This window comes from Bipolaris oryzae (genome assembly GCF_000523455.1).
Source record: "Bipolaris oryzae ATCC 44560 unplaced genomic scaffold scaffold_190, whole genome shotgun sequence".
Lineage (NCBI taxonomy): Eukaryota > Fungi > Ascomycota > Dothideomycetes > Pleosporales > Pleosporaceae > Bipolaris > Bipolaris oryzae.
The window spans coordinates 8,988-22,491 of record NW_006911466.1 but is presented as its reverse complement, the minus strand read 5'-3'; the positions used below and the strand labels follow the sequence as shown (position 1 = coordinate 22,491).

The window sequence follows — 13,504 nt, the reverse complement described above, 5'->3', positions numbered from 1 at the left end:
CCGTCTGCCGCATCACTCCAGTCCGCGTCCTGCATGAGTGTTGCTCTTCTCTACACCTCTGCGGCACCGCACCGCTGTGTCTAGAGCCCACCGCATCGCCAGCCAGCCTGCCAGCCAGCTAGCGCGTCCCTAACCCTTTGCGCGTCGCCATGAACAACCCAAACATGCAACAGAACGGCATGCAACAGGGTCGCGCCGCCGCCGGCATTCACCACTTTGTCCAGCACTATCGCGTCCAGCAACAGCAGGGCAAGATCCCACAAGGATGGCAGCAGACGACGTCGCCCGATGAGCGCGGCCAGCTCGCTCTGCAGTTCTTTACCCAGTACCGCTTGCTCAAGCCCGATATCCCAGAGGTCGAGTCGATGCGAGCCGCCCTCCAGTTTGAAACGCAAAACTTCATGTCGGCCCCTTCCAAGGAACAGTACCTCTCGCAAATCAAGCAGAAACTCATCGTCATGACGACCGCACGACAACAGCAACTGCAGCGCCTCCAGGGCGGCATGCCAAACAACATGAACAACGCAATGAACGGCATGACTACGGCCCAGATGAACATAATGAACCAGATGGGTCAGCAAGGCGCGCGCCAGCCCCAGCCACAACAGTTCAACCCAGCATTTCCAAACGCTCAGCTTCAGCGCCCCATGCAAGTCTCCCCCGTCCCCATGACACAAGGGCAGTCTTCCATGGGCGTCAACGGAGCCAACCCTGTCAACATGGCCCAAAATCAAAACGCCCAGCAACCAAACATGCAACCCAATCAGCAAACACGACAGGAGCAGTTGATTATCAACCAGTTTGCGAAGAAGTTGATGGATACTTGCAAAGAGGAGGTTCGCGTCAAGTTTGAGAATGATGTCCGCGCCTGGCCTGACGACAAGAAGCAGCAGTTGCTCAACCAAGGAATCAATCCCCTCTTCCTCCGCTTTCGTCAGCATGCTGAGATGCTCTACCGAAGAGGGGCGCTGAATCAGCCCGCAGCTGGTCAGAATAACGTCGCCATGCAGGGACAGCAGATGAATATGAATCAGCGCCAAGCCAATCAGGACTTTGATTTCACTGAAATCGCCAATCGGCAAATGGAGGCTATGCGAAGCCAGGACCAAGGCACAACCGTAGTACCTGCGAGCAACAACCCAAACAATGGTGGCCAAATGGGTGGATTCCAAGGTCAGAATCCACAGCCTGGTCAGGCTCCAAATGCCATGGCTCAGCGCCAGGCAGAAGCATTTCACCGCCAGGCACAAGCGCAGCAGGCACAACAAGCGCATGCTCAAGCTCAGGTGCAGGCGCGTTTAGAACAACAGCGCCAACAGCAAGTAGCCCAAGCAGCGCGTAATCAGCAGAATCAGTTACTGCAAGGCCAGATTGGCGGCTTAAACCTCCCACAGGGCACCCAGCAGCCCAGCCCTGCCATGCCTATGCTGAACAGGCCAATGCCTCCACCAGGCCAGCCAGGCCCTCCAGGAACGCCGCAGCAACGTCCACCCCAGGCTCATGTCCCCATCATGACACCGCAGCCCGGGCAGACTGATCCAAACTTGACCGAGCTCATGCGACAAGCGCAGCAAAGAGCTGCTGCCGTCCAGCAGGCCAACCAGCAACCGCTGACTGATCAAGTCCGTATGAACATGATGCCCCCTGACCTGGATGCTTCTGTAAAGCAACAGCTACTCAAGGTGCCAGAGCACCAGTTCCGCGTCATCCTCCAGAGCTACATGATGAATCTGCGTAGGAATAACGGCGGTATGCCTAACGGAGCATTCCCAACCGGGCAGCCGAATGGAGGTCAGCCAAACATGGCCTTCAACCAGCAACAACAACAGCAGCAGCAACAACAGCAACAACAGCAACAACTCCAGCCTGGCGTTGCTGGTCAAATGATTGGCGGACCTAATATGCAGGCTATGGTTCGACCTGGTATGAACATCCCACAGCCACCACCTGGTACTGGTCCTCAGAACCCCATGGGTGCTCAGCGTGGTCCCATGCCGAACCAGCAACAACGTGTCGCTGCTGCATCCAACCTGCTCCGTGCTAATCCCGGAATCATACATACCACCGATCCCAAGCCATTCCCTCCAAACGTACTAAACGCACAGATTCGACAGAGTCTTCCACCAGACGTCAGAACCTGGCAGCAGCTCAAAGCCTGGGCTAGTCAGAACCCTGCTTTAGTGCCTGGTGTCGACGGCCAAAAGTTACTCATGTTGCAAGTTCTACACTTCCAAGACATGGTCAGGCAGTCGAATGGCGTCACTGGCGTCCATCCGACACCACAGCCTGGCCAGGGACTCGTCCCACCAGGGCAGATCAACCCGAATCAAGGCCCTGTCAGAACACCTCAGCAGCAACCGAATATGCAGAACATGGCGGCACTTCAAGTCACTCCTCAAGAGTTGCAGCAATTCCGCGCAAGAATGGTTGGTCAGCCACAAGCCAACCTGCCAGACGACCAACTGCGCGGCCTTATGATTTCCATGAGAATGAAGAACCTTCAACAGCAGAGGCAACAGCAGCAGCAATCCGCGATGCTCAGCCAACAAGCTCAACGTAACCAAGCCCAACCTGTCGTCCCCATGGCTGCACAGCAACAACCACAGCACCAGCCCAATCGACCACCCACGGCGCAACCGCAAGCACAAGCGACACCCCAGCCTAAACCAGTGATGAAGCCACAGCAAGCACAACCCACACAGTCGCTTCCCAACAACAATGCCAATAACAACAATACTGTGAACAAGGGTACGAAGAGGCCACATGAGGACACCATGGAGTCCGGTAATGAGACCACTCCACAAGCTCCCCCTATGGCTTCTTCAAAATCTCAGCCTGGTCTTAACCTCACGCAAGAGCAAATGTCTAAGCTTACCCCCGCACAACATGCGCAGTACAGAGCGCAGTTGCTCAAAGCCCAGGATGCATCCAACAACAAGATGCAACAACAGCGCGGCGGCATGCTCAACTCTGAGGAGCTTCGGCAGAGAATGAGTGATCCTGCACGCATCCGGCAGTTTAAGCAAATGATGGAGGAGGTAGAGAAGAGCATACCCGCCAAGCAGCCAATCCCTCTGCCACCAGCAGCACGTACCGCTCTACAGAAATCGCTAAAGGAACAGTTCCAACGCCTGAAGCAGTCGGACCAAGCACTTCGCATCTTCCATGCCTCGTACGACACCAACGAGCCCGAACCAGTTATTCGTCAAATCATGCGATCGCGCGCACTATTGTTCAAGCAAATCAATGAGGCCGATGGCACTCTGCATCCTCAGGTGACACTGACAATCGACGAGTTTAAGAATCATTTGAGCACAATATTCAAGTTTGTCATCAAGATTCAGGAGAAGGTTAAGCAACAAACACAGGGTCAGGGCCCAGCTGCCCAGCAATCCCAACCTCAGGGTTCGAATGCCTCGCCTGCCCAACTTAATGCTGCAAATCTGAAGATCGTAGAACAACAAAACCGCAACCAAAAGGCCCCGCCCGCCCCTACGACCGACCGACCACCGTTTGCCATTGGCGCCGACCCCGGCCATGGAGCCGCGCATTACTTTGAGGGAGCAAGACCGGTCACGAACCTCGTGTTGCCTGAAAAGAAGCGTGCGAAGCTCGAAGCAGGCAGCCAATCGTCGACTCCCGCGGCTAGAGCCTCTCCTCACATCGGCTCAGGTAACTCGCCCGAACTCAGAAGACAGCCAGCACCCGACAAGCAAGTGCCACAAAGACCGACATTCCGATGCAACGATGCGACGTGTGAATACTCTGTACGGGGCTTTGATACCCAGACCGAACTCGACTTGCACAGCCAAATACACGCAAAGGTCGATAACCCGATGCAGTTTGCTCTCGACTCCATGGCTGAATACCTCGACGTTGACCAAAAGACTGGCGAAGCGAGGACGGATCCCAATGCCTCCAAGTCGACGCCAAAGGCAGCACCAGCTACCCTGCGAGCACCGCCGCAAAACACCAAGACTGAGCAAACTCCTGGTGCTTTGCAGAATGCTGCTACACCCGTCGGACAAACAGCAACAGCCTCGGCCATGGCGCGCGTGCCGACACAGACTGGAGTCAAGGACTCACCGTCGTCTAATCTGCTGAAGACGCCGCAAACCATGACCAAGGTGACTACCCCTGGCTCAGGTGCGCGAGGCAAGGCCACGCCAGCCAGCATTCCCAAGTCTGTACCAAAGGAGCAGCAAGTGGCAGCGTCGGAACCAGCGACAAAGGAAGATGAGCAACAGCAACAACCAATGTTGCCCATGTCGTTTCTTGACTATTCGTACGAGGATACCTTTGCAGCTCTGGATGCAAATGGGCCGTTTACTGTGCTTGATCTCAAGGATGAGGACAATGCCTGGGCGCTTCGGTCTCGGCCCGCTTCACCGTCGACGACGCCCGAGTCGTCTTCCAAGGACACGCCGTCGACGAGGCAATCGGATATTTCGGAGAATGACAACCTTGTCATTAGCATTGATCTTAAGGATGCAGACATGCCTGACGCCTGGGCCGTCGGCATGTACGGCGACGCACTTCCGGTAGAGCTGCAACTATCGGAAGACTTGCAGAACCTCGGTGTCATGCTTCCTCCCATGGACAGCGAGGATATGATGTTATTTCCCGACTATGGAAACGGAACCATGATGGATCTCGACATGCTCGAGAAGACGATGGATAGTATGGGTGGATCTCTTGACGCTACTGCACCTATTGTAGGTGTATGATTACTTTTTGTGTGAAAAGATTTATATTTTCTGGGAGGCTTTCTTGACATTTTCTTGTTCTTTATTCTAGCGTTGCCTCCAAATTTTTATATGCAATGTGGGTTTTTTTTTATTTCGGAATTTTCTACTATATCACCCTTTTGGGCCAAATCTGTTTTTTTCTCCTCCTCCTTTCTGAACCTTAGCACGCGCCAAATGTATTATCATACTTTCTCTCTCTGTATCTCTCCCTTGGTTCAACTCGCATTTCGGTTTCCCTTTTTTTTTCCACTCGCTCCCACTCCTGATTTCTTTCAATCTTTTGCCTGGGATGTATGGAGTTTTTCGGAGACTTTTTTTTTCTTTCTTACTTCTATTTGAGCTATTTTACGGCCGAGAGATTTACCGTCCAGAAGTCTTTTTTCTTGATGGGGCAAATGCGAAATTTTATGGGTGTGTGTGTGGTGCGTATGCGTGTGTGTGCTGTTTTTGATATATATATACCTTTTTTTGCGCTATACGAAGTGGAAATGCGAATATTTAAACTGGTTCTTGTCCCTGATCTTTTGCTCTTTTTCTGCCTCTCTCTCTTGATGTTTTTATTATGTACTTCATGGGGTGTGTGAGTGTTCATTACAGGTTCTGATAAAGTTTATCATATTCCTTTCTATATGATTATGCGTTTCTTGCTCTGGCTGAGTGTTTGGTGACTATGTTTTCTGCGCGCGCGTGTGTGTATGTGTGTTTCCATAACTTGACACTGGGTTTGCCCATTTTTGGTTCGAAGATTCGGATTCATTATACCCCCTCCTCTCTCCCTCTTCCTCCCTCCTTCTCTCTCTCTCTCTCTCTTTTTCGGTTAGTCTCCCCATCAATTGATATATCCCTGATATATCCCCCCCCCCCCCAAACCCAATTCAACATTATTTGGCTTTCCTCATTTCCTATGCAACCCGCAGGCATGACGGTAATAGGTCTATGTTGGAAAACATGATATCACTTCGACTATCCCCCTCTCCCCTCTCCCCCCAACAAAAATGGAAAACTCCATCTTCCCCACTCATACCTACTCTCTACAAATCTCGATCCCTCCTTTCCCTTTTTTTCTTCTTCTCCTCTTCTCTCGTCATTCCCCCCTCTGTACCTACAACACCTACAGCCTCTCCGATCCCACACCTACACCTATACCATTCCCCAACGTCTCCCCCCTCCCCCTTCCTTCCGCAAAAGCAAAAAAAAAACTCTCCCACCCATCCTTCTCTCCATCGCCGCCACTCCAAACCCATTACTCACAGCATAGCACAGCATAGTAGCAGTACTTAGACTACGCATCTCACCTTTATCCGGACCCCACCGCACCGCACCGCTCTTTTTTTTTTCTTTAAAAAAAAACTAAAAAACTAAAAAAACTAAACTCACGTACTATGCATATATCGGTGCTGAGATGACTTGGGTATATCCTGACGTACTTGCATATATACGCCTACATGTACATGTATGTATGTATGACAGCGGGGCTAGAGTACGTATGCATATGTATTCGCGGACAAGTGCAAGGGGGGGGGGCAAGGACAAGGGAGTGAGGGTTGCGGTAGCAAGTGCAAGGATGGGGGTGGGAGAGAGAGAGAGAAAGAGAGAGTGGGATGAGATGGAGAGGGCGGGGAGGGCGATGGGGGAGGGGGAAAGGGAAGGAGTAATTGGTGGGCGGGGGGGATGGAGGGGATGGGGATCCGGGGGGTGGATTGGTGGTGGGAAGAGTAATCGTGATTTAGAAGGTGTATGTAGGAGAGTGGCGAGGGGTGGGATTCGGTACACCTGGAGGAGAGTGTGCTGGTGGGAATATGGGTAATAGGGTTGGAAGTGGCAATGGGGATAGGGGAGAGATGGGATGATGGGTATGGAGTTTGGGAGGAGATTTTGCTTAGCAGAGGTTGGGTAAGTATACAGTTTTGGATATAGAGTAGGTGTATTCAGCTACTAGATTACGACGATGAGATGAAAATGCAGTAGTAATGGCAATATTTTTCATTCGTCAACGGGAAACGGCAGCGGAAGCGGCACATAGACCCGGCTTGGTAGGATTCTTATCGAGCTACCAATACATACGACCCACCATATAAACCCCGATGCGAAGATGGTTTTGCCCGCGACGGCCAAAGGAGCCGTGAGATGGTGACGTCATTATTGTACGTGCAAGAGCCCACGACCAACGCACACAAAGGAAAACAAAGACGAGACAAGAAGCAAAGAAGAAAGAAAGAAAAAATCGTCAAAAGACCGTTGCAGGTTGGGTGCATGGATGCAATGGGCCAAAGGGATATGTGACGCAACAAACGACCGAAAAACGGACCGCTTGGGCAAGCCAAGCGAATGATTGCCATGTTTTTTTTCTTCCGCGTGGGATGCAAGATGCAGACGGGTGATGTGAACAAAACGTTTGCTGACGACGGCAAACAGCGCTGGGTTCGTGAGCCATGACGAGCGGGTGGTTCGCCCCGCAATCGTCAAAGGGGGGGGCAAAAATGCCACATGACCCGTCTTTTTGGCTCCGTGGGACTAGAACGTTGTCTCCTCTCTAATTCGAGGTCGGCGAAGACCCTGAGGTTCAACCATGGTACACGTGCCATATGTGTTTGTTGAGAAATGGCGTGGTTTTGACACGGTGCGACAAGCCCACATGTCCCACGAGCGAAAGCAGGCGAAGCGGTTTGCCTTTACATACATGCACTAACTGGTACCATGGTACGGCGGGCGCCTCCCCTTGGTTTGGTTGCATTGCATGCCCCAACGACAAGGGATGAACGCCTCAATAGTGTGTATCGGAGAAAAGAGATCGAGCTGACGTTGCTCAAAAGTGCACACCAACAGTCTACTATTTTACTTAGGTCATGGAATGTGAAGGCGGAAGAGAAGGGGAAAAAAAAGAAAGAAAAAAATCTTTGGGCGGTATGACGTTGAGCGCAGTGCATGGCCGAGTGGCGACTTACACTAGATACATGCTCGAGTATGTACCTACTGTCCACCTACCTGTGCTGTCTGGGTTTGACTATCGGCCTACATGCAGGGAACCAACAGAGGAAATCGCATGGCGCAACGACGGATGCGAGGAGCTATTCTCGGCGGAGCTGGGGTGCAAGGGGACGCCACGCGGGTCATGCTGCGAGGATGACTTGCACGGCAAGATGAAGATGTGTCAGCGCCTTGCTGTGAAAAGGTAGCGTTGGACGGTAAGAGACGTCGTGGAAATGCTAAGCGTGTGTCGTGCGGAAAAGCTGCTATTTGCGGACACGGTAGTACGCGATCGGAAGTGGCCTGAGCGGTGAGGGCAAGGCTTTGGGCGGTGAGAATGGTAGTGGTTGGTGAGACGTGACCATGGACAGGGTCTAAGGGGTGGGTCTGGGGTAGAATGGGCATCTGGTTCTGCTCGGGTGTATAGCCAGCTTGCGAGAATCTTGGGTAGCGATACGTGGTCGGGGATGGTTAGGTATTATAGGGGAGATGCTAGTAAGTAGGTGGGACTTTGTGTTTGTGATAAAATACGCTTGTGGAGATTGGAAATTGCGATGATCATGCTAACCAAGACGAGCCGAATGCAGAGGCCCAAGACGGCTAGGAGTGTAGGGCGATTTCGCTAAGATTGCCGCGGCTCGTTGCAGTTGCCCCCTCCATCAGGGCGTCTTTGGCTTTGGGCGTGCATGGGGGTGCTGGAAGCCAACACCAAGAAGCAGACAGATGCGCGTCACAGCCAGCATGTAGACAAAGGGGATGTTGCCAATGTCAATGGCATTCCAATCCCAGAAGCTCCAGTAAATCTGGATGCCGAGTGGCAACACCGTGTACAGGTGCCCAAAATCGGCGAGCAGCAGGCCGATGAGAAAGGTTTTCCAGACTTTGACGTCTGGAGTGGCGCGCAGGACTGAGGCTTCGAGAAAAGCAAGGCCGAGATACATGTTTGCCAATTGAGTCAGGACGATTTTTGTTGGGATGGGGACGAGTGCGTCTGGGGCGCTTGGGGCGTGCATGGTAAGGTCCAAGTAGGTCGTCTGGAAGCATGCTGCATACACTGCGCCGAGTAGAATGGAACATGGTTCTATCCACAAGAAGACGAAGCGGTAGAAGCCGGGTATTGTTAGTGCGGGTGGAGCGGTAGCCGGCATGTTTGAGTGCGAGTGGTTTGGTTTCGAGTGGTGTAGACGCGACTCAGCCCAAAACCGTCGCAGAGCGGGCGTGCCCGGCGGTGGTGGTAGCAAGAAGGGTGGTAGTGTTGCAGCGAGGCCGGGATGTGGAGGATGATAGGGGATGTGTTGGAGAAGGGAGAGAGGGGAGTAAGCGATGAAGAAGCAAGGGGGGGAGGGGGGAGGAGTGTGCCAGGAATAGTAGAGGAGGTGAAAGAAGCAGCGGTGGCAGTGGCAATGGAGGCAAGTATGTAGCAATGGATGCAGCGGTAGTGGAAGCAGCAGTGGCAGCGGCAGCGGCAGCGGCAGAAGAAGAAGAAGAAGAAGAAGAAGAAGAAGGCGAAGAAGAACGGGAGGGTGGCAATGGGTGTGGCGGTGATGGCGGTGATGATGGTGTTGTGGTGTGCATGAGGTGTGAGCAGCAAATTGCCAGGGGTGGAGCCGCGAGACACTTGTCGCCGCCGTCGCTGTGTTATGATCGGCTGGCACTAGGAGCAGCTAAGCAAGCACAGCGGTGCGACGGAATCTGGCTCTGTCTGCTTCCACTTGCTTGGCCCATTCTGCCCTCGTTCGCCTCGTGCTAGTTCTTCTCTCTCTACTTACTCTTTTCTTACTTATGCTGCTGCTCCTCTGCCCGTGAGCTCCGCCCTTGTTCCGCATCCTTGCTCTGCCGCTACAATTTCCTTCACCCTCATTTCGCCGCGCCCTCGTGGTTGTGCACGCTCTCTACCTGGCCCCGTCTCCGCCCTGCCCTGCTCGTTGCTGCTCTCTCCTTAGCCTGCCCGACGACGCTCCCTGTTTCCCCGTCTCTGCTGCTGTTGCTCACGCTGCTACTACTGCTGTGACATTACGCCTCGCTTTTTGTTTCGGTCTCATCCTCACCGCAACTCTTACCCGCTCCGGCCGACACGCCTCCAATGTATCGCAGGCAGTCTATCCTGTCGCATCGACCCAAAACCTCTTCCGACGTAGACGCTGAATCCTCCTCCTGCGCTGCCAACACTACAAACTTTGGAAACCACTCCACCCCCAGCAGCGCCAACACCACCACCAACATCAACAACAACACCAGCACACACGCCACTGCTAACAATACCAACACCACGACCCCTATCCCTTCATCGCCGCCCCACACCATGAAGCGGACCATTTCACAGACCTTCCCGGCCCCCTATCATTCCGACATCAAGGACACCAACATGCTCGACGCGGTCAACGAAGCCACAATGTCCATTGACGGCTCTTCGCAGCACTCGCAGACAAGCTCCTTCTCGCGCGCCTTTGGTGCCGTTGCCGGAAGCTTCACACGCCAAAAGACACGCAGGCGAATGTCGTCAGTCTCTTCGCAGACTCCTGCACAGCGCCGCCGCGGTTCCATTCACTCTCTCTTCGAGTCCCTGCCCTCGTCGAGCTCAACACAGTCCAAGCCCAGCGCCGATCAACCACGCATGCCCCTGATGCACCAAGACTCTGGAATTCCAGTCTTCCAAATGCAGCCACAACCCGCCTCGTCGAGCTCAAAGGCCTTTGCTCCCTTTCGGCGATTGAGCAGCATGCGCCGCCGCCCCACTGCTTCTTCATCGTCAGCCGACATGACAAAGACCGTCTTTGCCCCAGTCTCGTACCCCAGTCTCGCCATCCCCGGCACCGCAGCACGACAAGCGGCAGCAGCCGCCAATCAGGATCGACAAAACCAACTTCGCCGCGAGCAAGAGCACACGAGAAGCTTTCTCGATGGTCTTATTCCGTCGTCGCGTGATGACGACATAAAGGACAACGAGAGCGGCGTGGACATGACGTGTGCATCGCCTATTGTCCGGGCGGATAGCGTCACCGAGAAGAAGATGAGTGAGTTGTTGCATCCACTCGCCAGCCGACCTTCGCTAACCACCCCAGTCGATCCGTTCCAGCGCCTCCCAGCCGAACTCGCTACCACTGTCCTCTCTAACCTCGATGCTGCCTCGCTCGTCCGTGCTGAGCGGGTATCGCGCAGCTGGAACGAGCATGCTGCGTCGCCCCACGTCTGGCGGAACGTCTTCCTCCGCAAGCACGAGCCCGAAGTACACGTCTCACCTGCGCCAATCCAAATGGGCGGCCTGGGCACTGGCAAGATGGCGGGCGGAAACCCAGCACCTGCACAAGACTGGAAGAAGATGTTCCAGGCGAGAGCTACGATCGACGCCCGATGGAAGGCCGGTACACCTGCTGCCATTTACCTCAACGGCCACACAGATAGCGTCTATTGCTGCCAGTTCGACGAGAACAAGGCCATTACCGGCTCGCGCGACCGCACCATCCGTGTGTGGGACCTCCAGACGTACAAGTGCATCAAGGTATACGGAGGTCCTAACCACCGCCCAACCGCCAATACCCCTCCCCCCATGGAGGAGCGACCAGAGCGTGTCATTAGCAACGCCTCGATGAACGGTACAAAGATCGGCAACGACATCTACACAGTTCCCGCCGATTACCATGACGCGTCCATTCTCTGCCTCCAGTACGACAGCGAGATTATGGTCACTGGTTCTTCAGACTACACTTGCATTGTTTGGGATATCACAGGCGAGGAATACGTTCCCATGTACAGGCTGCGTGGCCATGAAGCTGGTGTTTTGGATGTCTGCCTTGATGACAAGTACATCATTTCGTGCTCGAAGGACGCCATGATCAAAGTTTGGGACCGCAAGACTGGCAACTGTCTCCGCACTCTCAAGGGCCACCGAGGCCCGGTCAACGCTGTGCAGCTCCGAGGCAACTTCCTCGTCTCTGCCAGCGGTGATGGTGTAGCCAAGCTGTGGAACCTCGAGACTGGTGTCTCAATCAAGGATTTCCCATCCGAAGACCGTGGTCTTGCCGCTGTCGAGTTCTCCGATGATGCCAAGTACGTACTCGCCGGAGGCAACGACCACGTTGTCTACAAGTTTGACGCGTCTACTGGTGAGCTTGTGCACAGCAGGGTCAAGCACGACGGTCTCGTTCGTTCGCTTTTCCTCGACGCCTTCAACGGACGCATTGTATCAGGATCATACGACCAGAGCATCCAAGTCTCTGATTACGAAACCGGACAGACATATGCCGTATACAAGAACTGGACAACGAGCTGGATTCTATCTGCTAAGAGCGATTATAGGCGAGTTGTGGCTACGAGTCAAGACGGCCGAACGCTGATCCTGGACTTTGGCCACAATGTGCCAGGATCCGAACTGCTCGTCGGATCCAAGTGAGACGTTTCCAGTTTGACCTGCATGCATGCGGTCAAGATCGTGTTTGGAGTCGAGGTCACCAAGCCACCTTGCCTACTATATCCCACTCACACGGCTCTTCCCGCCTTGCCCTCTCTTTCTGCTCTATGAATATATACGTATTATGACGTTAGCAGACGGGGCTTGTATGGGAGATGACGCTGGTCTTACAAGGGGGTTCCCTGTGACGAACTTTTAGTGGGTTTAACAAAAAAGTCAAGGATTGCTGGACCAAGAAAAAGAAGAGAGTGTTGCTTATTTGAGTTTGCGTATAGCATGCACATTATGGCGTTGTTCATTTTACCTTTGCAAAACTGCGGGTTGGATTGTATCTCTCACCCCTTTTTTTCTCTCTCGTTCTTCTCTTAATCTCTTGTCACATCCACAATCATCACACTTTTGCATTATAACTAACTTTATGCTTGCGGTTTACATTCTCTTTTTTTTAGCGGCTTCATAGATTTCCCATTTGCTTTTCTCTCCCTTTAATGCATTGCTTATCTACTTTAGTCATGGCGGAGCCGTTCTCTTTCATCTTAGTTTATTTCGGGCATGGAGTGTGAGAGGTATATAGATGTGCAGATGGTTTTGCAGGACGAGCGGGGGATTGAAAATAATACGCTCTTTGATTCAGTATTCTACTTGTTATGAAATTGTGCATTTGCGCCCAACAGTGAGATTTGTGAATGTTTGTTATATTGTTGAGTACTCATTGCCTAGGAAAGTCTACTTTAAACTTTACGCATATGTTATGACGTTTAACTTGCACAACATGAACCTGCCTTACGTTTATGTTTCTTTTTTTTCTTCTTCTTTTGCTGGTGCGGTAGAAGATTGTGCAGATGCGTGCTTGACATACTATACATCAAACGCATAAAAAGCAAAAAAAAACTGGCATCTTCCCTTATCAATTGTCTTACCTGCACGTACAACGCATAACCACGACGCTGGCAGCCCCACACACCGACCACCGTCAGTGTACTCATCGCATGCATGCATGCAAACCCACTTTTTCCCCTCCCAACTAGTCAGAGGATCAAAACTCCACCCACAGATTCCATTGATACTGGTTGACCCTAATAATCCGCATAGAACTTAGTTCGCTCGTGTATGGTCCCCACTGTAACTTCCCTCCACAAACGTATAACATCGATATCGTTCTTCATCCGAAAAATCCACACCCCAGTCATCCAAAAGAGAAACAAGGCAAATAGCGTACTCTAGACTTACACCATCGTCGCACACTTTGACCTTTTGCTCAACCCCACGTTCTCCAGTTTTCTCATTAAGAAAAAAAAAACGCGTGATCCATCCCATCCTCCCCTCCAAAAAAAAGTTTCATAGACCAGAACAACTACGATTTGTGATTTATCCCCCCCCC

At 52.7% G+C, this 13,504-nt stretch overlaps 3 protein-coding genes across 3 annotated transcripts; 2 read left to right on the top strand and 1 right to left on the bottom strand.

Moving 5' to 3' along the window:
• Positions 1-149: 149 nt before the first annotated feature.
• COCMIDRAFT_29870 (uncharacterized protein) lies at positions 150-4,727 on the top strand (the record flags this gene model as incomplete). Its single annotated transcript, XM_007693953.1, has 1 exon — positions 150-4,727. One exon carries the CDS (start codon positions 150-152, stop codon positions 4,725-4,727), a length of 4,578 nt encoding a protein of 1,525 aa, XP_007692143.1.
• Positions 4,728-8,374: 3,647 nt separating this feature from the next.
• On the bottom strand, positions 8,375-8,863 carry COCMIDRAFT_40472 (uncharacterized protein; the record flags this gene model as incomplete). Its single annotated transcript, XM_007693956.1, has 1 exon — positions 8,375-8,863. The coding sequence occupies one exon, from the start codon at positions 8,861-8,863 to the stop codon at positions 8,375-8,377; it is 489 nt and encodes a 162-aa protein (XP_007692146.1).
• Positions 8,864-9,798: 935 nt separating this feature from the next.
• COCMIDRAFT_106445 (uncharacterized protein) lies at positions 9,799-12,105 on the top strand (the record flags this gene model as incomplete). Its single annotated transcript, XM_007693958.1, has 2 exons — positions 9,799-10,729; positions 10,778-12,105. The coding sequence occupies 2 exons, from the start codon at positions 9,799-9,801 to the stop codon at positions 12,103-12,105; spliced, it is 2,259 nt and encodes a 752-aa protein (XP_007692148.1).
• Positions 12,106-13,504: the final 1,399 nt, after the last annotated feature.